Below are 13,273 nucleotides of genomic sequence, written 5' to 3' on the forward strand. Positions count from 1 at the left end.
GCAAAAATATATTCAAACAAAAAAGAAGATAAATCGTCGTTTAAGGGCAAATACTCCAACTAGGAGTCGTTGGTTGATTTCTTCCATTTTGTCTTAATTGTAGATATTGCATTGTTGATCATTTTTATTAATCAAAGTTTTTTACTATCTATTATAGTTTTCAAGATAATAGCTACAATGTAAAAATAAATGGGGAATGTGTCCATGGGACACAGATAATGCCCCCGCTTGAATAAAATGTTATAAAGGAACATATATCAAGAACAGTAAATGTGACCCTACCCAAGTTTGTTCCTAATTTGAGTTTTGTGGTAATAAGCATTTTGTATAAGTTTCGTAACATTTGGTCGAAGCAAACTTAACAGGACAGTCACAGAAACGAAAAATTCAGCATTTTTTCATCTTGTAAAGGGCCATAACACTAGAACAGTGTTGCCACCAAAATTCAAAATTTATCTGTGTTATGTGGTAATAAGCATTGTGTTTAAGTTTCAGTATATTTGGTTAAGGCAAACTAAAGTTAGAAAACAGAAATAAAAAATTTAGCAATTTTTCCATTTATAAAGGGGCATAACTCTAGAATAGTTAAATAAACTCATCATAGATACCAGGATTAAATTTTATATTAAAGTGACACCACCAAAATTCAAACTTGATCTGTGTTTTGTGGTAATAAGCATTGTGTATAAGTTTCATTTTTGTTTTGTTTTTTGTTTGACAAGTTTACAGATATAAGGAACACTTTTAATAAGAATTGTTTAGTTGTAAAAAAGTTTTATACTGATAATGTCTCATGGCTGGATATTGATTGTTGTATGTGTAAATATCACAAATACTGTAATGGTTTTATGACAATTAGTATGTGACACTTTAATAAAGAAATTCATTATTATCATGAAATTCAATATAAAAGTCAGATGAATCCTGCCAAACGGACACATAGATCTTATCATCATTTCATACTCAACACATATTTACTATTGCTTATAGTATTTGACTAATTAATAATTAAAAAGAAGTAACATCAGATGAACCCCTTCTTACAGAAATGTATACCTCTTGTGCAGAGTTAATACCAAATATAATTGTCCTTTTACTCATGATAACTGACAAAATCAGGTGACAAAAACACTTAGATCAATGACACCAGACACAAGCCAGACATCTAAATATAATTTATCAAACTCTTCTACCTTCTGAAATAAAAAAATTGAGATCAGTATCCCTATGTCTCGCATTCTGTGACATATGATTTATAATCTATTGATTGGAACAGTAATCAAGAAAATGTTCATGCTTAGTTTAACAGGAGTAATTATTTTTAAAATGGACATAGAGAAACCCAAAACAGAAGACAAATGTTTTTTTTTTATGTTATAAATTGTGGTAGTTTGAATTGATTCAGAAATATAGAAAGACAGGTATTGCATTATATTCTTATTAAGTTTATTAATCAATGAATATTAAAAACATAAGTTTCATCCATACAGATAAACTTCATTCAACATTCAGCACAATGTACAATCAAAAAACAGTACAATTTCAAATTAAACATAAATTATGCACAGAAACCCCACTGTTTCTTTTAAAGTTTGACTTTCTATAAATTTATAGCTATGAACATTTTTATTTGCATTCATAATTCTTAGAAGTATCAGTAGGTAGGATATACATTAATTTAAAATGTAATAAGTTTTTCAATTTATTGTCTTTTAAATAAAAAAAAAAGAAGTGTTCATTTGTATATGTTTGAAAATGTTACATGTCAACTTAAATTATGTTTCAAATTTACAAAACTTATTAATTACCACAGATCTAAACTGCAGAATTTCAGAATTCATCAATTCTGAATAGTTTCACAATTAAGGTTGATATAAAAAAAAAATAAGCCATTACTATGTAATAGAGGAAAAGGAACAATTAATTTTAATACATAATACAGATCATCTCTAAATTCAATAAAATGCTTCGCTGAGCGCAGCTTGATACGACCGCAGAGGTCAAACCCTGAACAGTTGGGGCAAATTTGGACACAATATTCAAGCTTGATACTGTCTGAATTTGGATTGTGATCAAATTTTTGACATAATATAGGTTTCTGACACAAAATAAATGTGGTCAAAGATCTTACAAATCTATTGCACTATACTGTGCAATTAAAAATTTCTTCTTGAAACTTTTCAAAAATTCGAAATTTGAATAATTTTGAAAAAAAATATGAATCCCTTAAAAAAATTGTAAACAAAAAATCCCGCCCCCCCTTTTCAACTTATTGAAACCCCCTTGGAGCAATAACCCCAAAACTCAATCCCAGCCTTTCCTTTGTAGTATGGAACCTTGTAGTACAATTTCAGAGAGATCTATACACTTAAACACAAGTTATTGTCTGGAAACTAGAAAAATGCTTCTTTTTGGCCCTTTTTTGGCCCCTAATTCCTACATGTTTAGGGCAATTAACCCCAAACTCAATCCCAGCCTTCCCTTTGTTATATGGAACCTTGTGGTACAATGTCAGAGAGATCCATACACTTACACACAAGTTATTGTCTGGAAACTAGAAAAATGCCTGTTTTTGGCCCCTTTTTGGCCCTTTATTCCTGAACTGTTGGCCCAATAACCCCTATATTGAATCCCAACCTTCTACTTGTGGTATTAAACATTGTGGTACAATTTCAGAGTAATCGAAATACTTATACACAAGTTATTATCCTGAAACTAGAAAAATGCTTGTTTTGGGCCCCTTATTCCAAACGGTTGGGACCATCATGCCCAAAATCAATCCCAACCTTCCTTTTGTGAAATTGAACCTTTTTAAAAAATTTCATAGAGATCCATTCACTTAAACTAAAGTTATTGTCCGGAAACCAATGTGTCTTCGGACGACGAAGCAGACGGTGACATCATACCATTATACGATCCCAAAAAATTTTTGCGGTCGTATAAAAATACTACAACTACGGGACTGTTTGACAACCTTGAATACAAATAAAGATATTGTAATTAGTATAAAATCCCACCTTGTTTACATATATAACAAACATATTCTGATAAAAAAAATATTAAAGGGACATAACTCCTGAAAGCACCATATATTTAATATAAAAGTAATACTTTAAAGCAAGGGACAATTTTGCATCAGCAGATATAATTTATCATCAATTGATATGAACGTTAATCTCTATCAAGTGGCAAATCTATCAGTCAGTGATAATACTAAAATGAGCCACTTTAATTTACTATTTCAGATAAATAATTTAGAAGTAGAGTTATCTCCCTTAGTCATGCGATTTTGAAATAAGAACTAATTTAAGTAAAAGAGTCATATTGTTTGGTTTTACAAAATGTATCTTGAATTTCTATAAACTACATTTCTCTAATACAGTGTTAAATTGTCTGTCTTCAAAAATTATCTTTACAATTCATAAAAAAAAGAGAGGAAGACTTTTACAGTTAATTAAAACATCTGTGCACAGTAGGTTTCTTTTATTTTGTTCTTGAGATAAAAGGTTGAACTCCAATCATAAAACAGTAAACAAAGAAAGAAAATTTGACACACGTTTTGACCTTTTAAAAATTTTGAATTCTAGGAGTTGGAAAATAAAGAGGCTTGCATAAGTAGTTTTTTGGAGATTAATAAGGGGAGATAATTAAAGCCTTGAAAACTTTAAATCTGACAAATTTACATTTACAATACATCGTCAAGTATATAAAAAAAGTATTTGCAAACTTTAAACTCCTACTGAAATGTAAGACTGACATTTTAAGAAACAATCTTGAACAGTATTTCTTAAGTGTATTTTTTGTTATGTGTATTATTAGATTGAAAAAATAACATTTTCACATCTATTGTTGTAATTGTAAAATCTTTTCTTTTAATTTCCTTCAGATGGAGTTGCCTTCCCTTTCTTGACAGTTGGTCAGCTTGATATCTCTTGATTCTTTAATTCACTGAAATAATAAAGCGTACATGTATTAAATTAATAATATGAAATTCAATTACGTGTGTGCTTGTGACATTTGTTAAGTGCTACAGAATCAATCAAGATAGAATGAAATAAATTGTCTGAATCAGCTAAAATCAGCCCCTTAACAAATTGTTCATGTATTTATTAAAAAAAAGATGTGGTATGATTGCCTATGAGACAACTCTTTACAAGAGACCAAATGATACAGAAATTAACAACTACAGGTCATTTGCCACTTTTGTAATATTATAGAATAATTGTCTACTTGAAACTTATATTTGCCCAATTGGATATAAACTTATTGTTTACTTTAATATGTGATAATTTATTTAGATTATGTTTAATGTAATTTATCAAACTATGTGTAAATGAATGAACAAATTATTAATTGATAAAAGGTGTGTATACATTGATTTAATTTACATTTGTATATACTATAAAATACTTAAGACATGCATATTATCATACCATAAAAAGCTGACTGTAGGCAAAAGCTGTGAAAGGACCACAAATACTTTCATTCTTTAGCTGTGATACATCTGATATCTGAACACTTTTGATGTCAATTTGGATAAGTCTGCGGAAAGAAAAACAAGATTTAGATATATAGACACACAAACTCATAAAATTGATGTACAATTAAGAATCAATAATTTAGCATATGATTTTAAATGTCACATCATAATGAACATGTCATGTTATTTATGGTTTTTTTTTTTGTTTGTTTTGGTTCTATGTATCGATCTATTAAAATATTCTTTATGTGACTGTCCCAAGTCAGGAGCCTGTTATTAAGTTGTTGCTGTTTGTTGCTGAATATCATATTTGTTTTTTCTTCTTTTTTACAAAGTTACTTCATGTTTTTGTGGTGCTTATTTCATACTACTTCATGTGCTCCTTTAGAGGGTTCTTGCCTTGAAGACAGGTAGAGCAATAGAGAATTATCATAAGAATTTTAATTTTCTGGCTTTAAAATCTCCTCATAACATTTGTTTGCATTTACACAGCTTTAAGGATAAGGACCTGTCAGTAACATTTTGTGCATACATGTAGACCAAAGGGTCTTGTGGTGCTTAATTTGTGTTTGGTAGTGCTTAATTAATTTAAGATGTCCACCATTAAAGGACTATTGACTTGTTAAACAAATCATTGGGAATTGTTGACCAATGGGTCTTAGGAATCTACTTAGATCCTTAAAGAGAACATAAGACCTCTATAATCATCAATGAGGTTGTATTACCACCTGTGTTACTAAGTTCATTTTTGGTGGTGCTTTTATATAATTAATGAAGAATACCATAAGAGGTATCCAGACTTGTCAACATGACAATGGTTGCTTGTGGACCAATAGGCTTTACAAATTAACTTAAACCTTAAAACAGTGTTTTAGACCCTTATAACTGTCTGCTGGACCAAGGGGTGGAAGCTACTTCCTGTGGTGCTAAGATCGTTTTTGGTGGTGCTTATATTTTTCTTTGATGAAATATATCATAAAAGACTCCTGGACTTGTAGATTGGACCACAGACAATGGGCCCTATAAATCAACATAGACCTCCCAAAGTTTTTTTACACCCCTATACCTGTCTGTTGGACCAAGGGGATGGAAGCAACCATCCGTGGTGCTAAGTTCATTTTTGGTGGTGCTTATATTTCTTTAATGAAATATACCACAACAGACCTCTGGACTAGAAGATTGCACCACATGTGCTTTTCAAATCATCTTAGACCCATAAAGAGTGTGTTAGACCCCTAAACCTGTCTGATGGACCAACGAGAGGAAAGCTACCTCCCATGGTGCTTAGTTTGTGTTTGGTGGTGCTTATATTTTTCTTTAATGAAAAATACCCTTATAGACCCCAGGACCTGTAAATTGGACCACAGGTGCCTGTGGACCAATGAGCCTTAAAAAATAACTAAGAACCCCAAAGAGTGTTTTAGACCCCTATACCCATCTGTTGGACCAAAAGGGAGGGAAGCTACCTCCTGTGGTGCTTAGTTTGTTTTTGGTGGTGCTTATATTTTTCTTTGGTGAAATATACCCTGAGACCCCTGGACTTGTGTAGATTGGACCACAGTTGCCTTTAGACCGACAGGCCTTACAAACCAACTCAGAATCCCAAAGAGTATTTTTGACCCATTACCCATCCTTTGGACCATTGGGAGGGAAGTTACCTCCCGTGATGCAAAGTTTGTTTTTTGGTGGTGCTTATATTTTTATCAAATAAAATATAATATAAAAGACCCCTTGACTTGTAGAGTGGACCAAAGTTGCCTGTGGACCAATGAGCCTAACAAACCAACTTAGAACACCAAAGAGCGTTTGAGACCCTTAAACCTGTCTGTTGGACCAGTGGGAAAGAAGCTATCTCCCGTAGTGATAAGTTCGTGTTTTGGTGGTGCTTGCATATTCCTTGAATGAAATATAACATAAAAGACATCTTGACTTGAAGATTGGACCAAAGGTACCTGTAGATCAACGAGCTTCACAAACCAACTTAATACCCTAAAGAGTATTTTAGACCCCTATACCAATCTGTTGGACCAAAGGGAGGGAAGCTACCTCTTGTGGTGCAAAGTTTGTTTTTGGTGGTGCTTATATTTTTATCAAATAAAATATAATATAAAAGACCCCTTGACTTGTAGATTGGACCAAAGTTGCCTGTGGACCAATGAGCCTAATAAACCAACTTAGAACACCAAAGATTGTTCGAGACCCTTAAACCTGTCTGTTGGACCAGTGGGAAGGAAGCTATCTCCTGTAGTGATAAGTTCGTTTTTTGGTGGTGCTTGTATATTTTTTGAATGAAATATAACATAAAAGACCCCTTGACTTGAAGATTGGACCAAAGGTACCTGTAGATCAACGAGCTTCTCAAACCAACTTAGAACCCCAAAGAGTATTTTAGACCCCTATACCAATCTGTTGGACCAAAGAGAGGGAAGCTACCTCATGTGGTGCAAAGTTTGTTTTTGGTGGTGCTTATATTTTTATCAAATAAAATATAATATAAAAGACCCCTTGACTTGTAGAGTGGACCAAAGTTGCCTGTGGACCAATGAGCCTAACAAACCAACTTAGAACACCAAAGAGTGTTCGAGACCCTTAAACCTGTCTGTTGGACCAGTGGGAAGGAAGCTATCTCCTGTAGTGATAAGTTCGTTTTTTGGTGGTGCTTGTATATTTCTTGAATGAAATATAACATAAAAGACCCCTTGACTTGAAGATTGGACCAAAGGTGCCTGTAGATCAACGAGCTTCACAAACCAACTTAGAACCCCAAAGAGTGTTTTAGACCCCTATACCCATCGGTTGGACTAATGGGAGGGAAGCTACATCGCATGGTGCTTAGTTCATTTTTGGTGGTGCTTGTTACTTTTTTTTAATGAAATATACATGTACCATAACCTCTATACTTAGGATTGGATCAAAAGTGTTTGTGGGTTAATGGGCCCTACAAATTAACATAGACCCCAAAAGAGGTTTGTAGACCTGTCTTCCTGCTTATTGGACATTATTTGGACAGCGGGGTGGAAGTTATCATCTGTGTTGGTAAGTTTTTTCTGGTGGTGCTGATATATAACTTTTTAATGAACAGATGAAATATACCATAAGTGGCCTCTGGAATGGACAACACAAGCTTGTGGACCAATGGCAATGCGTCTTAAAACTCAATTTGACCTCAAAAGCAGCTGCTCACATGTGATATAGACCCCATATACCCGTCTGATAGACATAAAGACAGAAGCTTCCTCCCCTGGTGTTTAGTTCATTTTTGGTGGTGCTTTATATCTAATAAAATTTCCAATGAAAAAACATTCCGGTAGACTTTTAAATTGGACTAGATGTCCCGTTAGGGACTTTGTAATACACATTTGAACCTAAACAGTTAATTAGACAACCATACATGCCTATAAAATGTGGAGCTCAATGTGGGCTAAACAAACCGGATGTTTTGATTTGATTGAGCATTCGCAGAAATAACTACGAGCTTTCGATCCATAATAATGAAAAAGCTAGAAATAAATCGAAAAAAAAAAATGGTTGGTCCCTTGTCTCAACCACTAGACAGGTTACCAGGAAAACAATAATCCAATCAAACGGTGGTGCTTATAGTGGTTTTCATCACGTTTTGATATATATATTATTACTCGAAAAAAGCTAAAAATTAAAATGCTGAAACGACAAAACTTTTAGTAGTCTAAATAACAAGCAATTAAAAAACAATAAGAAGCTACAATTGAAATCTAAAACTTCTCAGCAAATGGATCACCAGGAAAATGAAGATGTCAGAGATGATGGTCCATCAGTAGCATCCAAAGTGTTTTTTGCAGAACTCTGTGGTCTGCTAGAGAAAATATCAAAAACTCAAGGAAATGATAAAAAGAAAAAAATAATGAAAGAATTTATTGATAAATGGAGAGATTTTCATAATCAGCTCCATAAAGATGATAAGAAAACAGTGAGCATTACAGAAAACATTAGATATAATATTAATATACCCTGAAGAGTGAAGTCCAGTAATTTCCATTGCCTGATAGTTCTGTTTATTTCGTAAACATAGAATGTTAAATGTACAGACTTATGAAATGAATGAATTTACCAATGGATATTATAACTCTGTGTCTAACCAGAGACATATATACACACAAAAAAATTGGATGAATTTATACAAAATTTTTACATTTCTCATGAAAAACATGAGATTATTGTCTTGTTTTTTTTTTTTGGGGGGGGGGGGGTCAACATCCTCAATGTCACCTGGATCTGCCACTGTCCAATACTTGCCCATCAGGGTTACTATATATATATATATATATATATATATATACCATCTTTTCCGCAAGTTTATTGTTTTCTGTTTGGTTTTAAATTAATAATTTTAAAAGATCCATTTTGTAACAACTTGTGATCCGTTTATTTGGCAATCGCCAATGGCAGTCAGCAGGGTTTAAGAACATCTGTTGTTGTATAAATTCATCCAATTTAGTCAAATGCGTTTTGTTAAAATATACTTTTTCACTGTTTTGGTCTATTGGAAAATGTTGTTTGTGTTGTATTTAGACCCCTCTATGAAGAAATTTGTTTTGCATGCACACTATAAAAATTGCGGTTTTTATCCAACGCAATCATAGGTTTGAACGTTGTTTTCAATTTAGACTTGTTTATATATATATATATCTATCCTTTATATACAATGTACAAATGAAATGTATAATGAGCTATAATTCATTCCTTACAGCATGTATAGACTGATTGCATTTAAACCTTCAGGAATTAATACATTAAAGTTTTCAGTTATTAATTTGTTTATTTATATCTGTGTATCTTGAAAATTCTTTTTGTGAATAGTGTGTGAGGAATCACAAATGGTTTTCTTAAACATGTGCATGTCAATGCATGTTGAAATTGCAGAATTTACAATCATTTACTTTGGAAATCTGACTTACTCCATGTGTCAAGTTGACACTGTCAACCTAATATGAAATTATTATGTGATGAATCGCAAATGCTTTCCTAAATGAACATGTTAAAACTACAGAAGAACGAGTTCCTTCAAAAACAAAAAACGTATAAGAAAAAGACAAACCATGGTGTAATAACACACCAAGAAAACAAATTAATTTAAGAAAACAGTTTTAAAATACCCAAGAAGAGACGAGGCAAAAGAAACAAAACTGGGTATAACTTCATTTGTTGCAGTTGTTACAACTCCATTTTAGCACTTAAACTTACAATAATTATATACGAGTTTGACATGCAAAGAAATGGTTATAATCATGTTATTTGTGCTTGATAATAATTACATTCATTTTGGAGATATTAGTTACTGCTAAGTGATTGATATTCCTGTGGGGGGAATAACTTATTACAGATTTATTCCTTTACTGCTATGAATCACAGTCATGACAGTTTATGGCAAAACTTAAAAAAGAGTAAAGACTACACAAAAGATTTTAACAATGCAGATGTTCTCTTTCAACAATCAAGATTGTTTTTAAAAGTACAAGTGAAATATTCCATCTCAACTCACTTTTACTAAAACAAACATTACTAGGGACATTGGACATTTTTTGGACATCGATGTTAGAACTTCTCACTGTACACTGGACTTAGTCATTGTATGTACAAAAGAATCTTTACAAGAATGTATATGGTCCACAATTATCATATGTCTAATGACACAAATGATGAAAATAGGTTTTCATACAGTTTGTGTTTATTTCAGAATGATTCCTTTTATTCAGCAATGAGACTTTTGATCCCACATCTTGAAAAGGAAAGATTAGCCTATGGCATTAAAGAAGTAAGTAGAGATAAGAAATACTCCAGAGGATGTTTGATTTAAGACAAATCCAAATGTTTTAAAGCCATAAAACAATACAAGACTTAGACAAAGACATGGTATTGGAAAACATAGGCACATAACAGACAATATTGATAACTTTACATGTTGCTTTCAACATCATTCCCATAAAAAATCAAAGAGTTATATCAAGTGCTCAGGAAAGACAAGCCAACCTGCTCTGTTACAGCACACATTGCATTTTTCAAAAAGTCCAAACCAGTAATTTTTCTATTCAATAGTGACTGTAAGTGGAGTTCAGTAGCCTTAAGTGTAGACATGCAATAAGATACTGTTGATCCATTTATTTTCGTGGGTACCAATTTTCATAGATTGAAAAATTGCGTTTTCGTTGATATTTGATTTTGCTGTTTTACCAAAATCTGCATACATCCTTATATAAAATGTGTAATTCCTTGAATATTTGAATTAGTGGTTCACTTGTACCCTTGGAATTCACAAAAATTGGTATCAAACGAATAATAATGAATCCACAGTATACCATTTACAAAATGTAATGGGAAAATGAAAGCATATATATATATATATACCTGTATACATGTATAAAGTCACAGATAAAGAAACAGATTGGGAAAAGACTGGACCTACATGTATATGTTGTGTGGCTCAGTGAAACAGATGGATATACACATATTTACAATAAAGGATACAAATTACCACACATGGATGGACACTGTTGTATCTTTTCTATCTTTATTTATAGGGTGTTATTATGATGTCTTAAATGTTTTGAAATTTTTTAAATGAAGAGAAATGTACCAGTACCTGTATATGTCTGGTTTATGTTTACAGTTAAAAATTACTAATCGGTAACATATTTTACAGCACATGCTAGCCAAGCTGTTAATAGAGGTTTTATGTCTTGGAAAAGACAGTCCAGATGCTAATAGATTACTTAATTACAAAGCTCCTAAATCTGCTAAAATGGTAAGTAGAATACAATATTTGGAACTGATGAATGACAAAGTGGAATCAGCTATTTCCTGTGTGCATTTTATTTTTCCAGATAGAATTTGAGAATAACAACCTCAATCACCATTTTGAAAGTATCAAGTCATATCAGCTGTTTGTTGAATTTCCCAGCAGCTTCATTTTCAAAAAGAATATTCCAGAATGCTAAATGTGATTTAAAGTACTAGTAGCTAAATTTGTCATAAGATCAAATGAAAATCTTAAGTTTGCCTCAGCCAAATGTTATGAAACTTATACACAATGCTTATTACCACTAAATACAGATCAAGTTTGAATTTTGGTGGCGTCACTTTTACTGTTCTAGAGTTATGCGTCTTTACAAATGGAAAAATTGTTAAATTTTTCGTTTCCGTTCTCTTACTTAAGTTTGCCTCAACCAAATGTTATGAAACTTATACACAATGCTTATTATCACAATATATAGATCAACTTTGAATTTTGGTGCCGTCACTTTTACTGTTTTAGAGTTATGCCCTTTACAAATGGAAAAACTGTTAAATTTTTCTTTTTTTTATGCCCCCGCCGTAGCTTTTCTTAGCGTATTTTGTACTTATCTCCCATGCCTATCCATTTTGCACTTAAAAATACGTGTCTCATCCTAGCGTTTAAAAGACATCTCAGTTCCGTTAGGGCTAAGGAAAATAATTTATTTGGCCTTTGGTATAATGCAGAATGCACGAAGTCTCTAATAACAAAAAATAATGGGCGCACATATCAACCAATCAGGATTAGCTATACTCTTAATTCTGAATACCATGTTATGCTCATAAAATGGCTGCGCCCATGAAATCTAATGGTGTATTGTAACCTATACGGTATTTAATACTTTCTAGAATCATGCAATTCATAGTTCGTTAGATGCACAAATATATATGCCACACAAAAATCATCTTCAAAACGTTCTGGCATTACTCTCTGAATTTTCACAATTTTTTATCAGAGGTGACCCCAGTCAAAAAATGGGGAAACAAATTTTCTGATTTTTTGAGTAAATGCGGGTACTGCTAAAAAGGGCCTGAAGATAATGTCCACTTTCTCCAATGATTCTTTGTATGTCATCAAGTACTGATTATATTGATACCAAAACCGATCCAATATGTAACTACGATGGTGAATTTTGAACAACAGTTTTAAATGAAACCATTTTCGTATAAAAGTACATTTTTGAAACAGACTATAGCATTTCAAAATATGAAAAATGTGTAAATATTTATGTTTAAACATCGAAAACTATTCGTTAACTACAAAATGTCATGCCTATTCTATTTTTTATAGTCTGTCATTCGAGTGAACATTTCAATGTTCGAAGGGGATCATTTCTGTACATTTTCAATGAATTAGGCAATTTCGATAACAGCACTTGGATCGAGATTGTCATGTTTAAAAATCGATTTGTATATCCAAACTCTAGACATGTACGTACTTTTTTTCAAATAAATCAGCAAAAGTTCAGAAAATGACATATTCTCTCCACAGTAAGTCAAAAGTCGAACCCACCCTTGTTTCTAAGGTAAAACGCAATACAAAAATGAAACAGACTATAGCTTAAAAACTAGTTAATAATTCATTGGTCACCAAATAATACGGTTTCACATCAAATATCAAGTAAAATTACTGTTTTTGATACTTTTTGAGCACTATGATAAAGAAATGTCGACGCTGTATAGATTGAAATAAACAATTAATTTCCCCATAGGCGACAATGATAGCCTTTTTCGAGATACAGACTTCAGAAAGTTGATTTTTTTAACGAAACCTTGCTAGAATTAAAGAAAAGTTATTAGAACAGTATTTTTTGGTCCAAAAAATATAGGTTCGCGTTGCTTTTCTTAGCGTAATTTGTATTTATCTCCCATGCCTATCCATTTTGCACTTAAAAATATGTGTCTCATCCTAGCGTTTAAAAGACATCTCAGTTCCGTTAGGGCTAAGGAAAATAATTTATTTGGCCTTTGGTATAATGCAGAATG

At 32.3% G+C, this 13,273-nt stretch overlaps 1 protein-coding gene and 1 long non-coding RNA gene across 2 annotated transcripts in view; one reads left to right on the forward strand and one right to left on the reverse strand.

Moving 5' to 3' along the window:
- Positions 1-1,424: 1,424 nt before the first annotated feature.
- LOC127698426 (uncharacterized) lies at positions 1,425-7,955 on the reverse strand. The gene is made up of 3 exons (XR_007980830.1): positions 7,872-7,955; positions 4,434-4,542; positions 1,425-3,948 (listed from the first exon to the last, which is right to left on the reverse strand). It is a non-coding gene; the product is annotated as an uncharacterized LOC127698426 (long non-coding RNA).
- A 164-nt stretch (positions 7,956-8,119) lies between these two features.
- LOC127739256 (DNA ligase 4-like) overlaps positions 8,120-13,273 on the forward strand; it is a 37,477-nt gene continuing 32,323 nt past the window's right edge. The window contains exons 1-3 of the mRNA XM_052250882.1: positions 8,120-8,426; positions 10,194-10,271; positions 11,157-11,258. Coding sequence (XP_052106842.1) covers positions 8,229-8,426; positions 10,194-10,271; positions 11,157-11,258 — 378 coding nt within the window. The 5' untranslated portion in view covers positions 8,120-8,228. The remainder of the gene's footprint in view (positions 8,427-10,193; positions 10,272-11,156; positions 11,259-13,273) is intronic.

The sequence above is a fragment of the Mytilus californianus genome, unplaced genomic scaffold (genome assembly GCF_021869535.1).
Source record: "Mytilus californianus isolate M0D057914Y unplaced genomic scaffold, xbMytCali1.0.p SCAF_1, whole genome shotgun sequence".
In the NCBI taxonomy this organism is placed as follows: domain Eukaryota; kingdom Metazoa; phylum Mollusca; class Bivalvia; order Mytilida; family Mytilidae; genus Mytilus; species Mytilus californianus.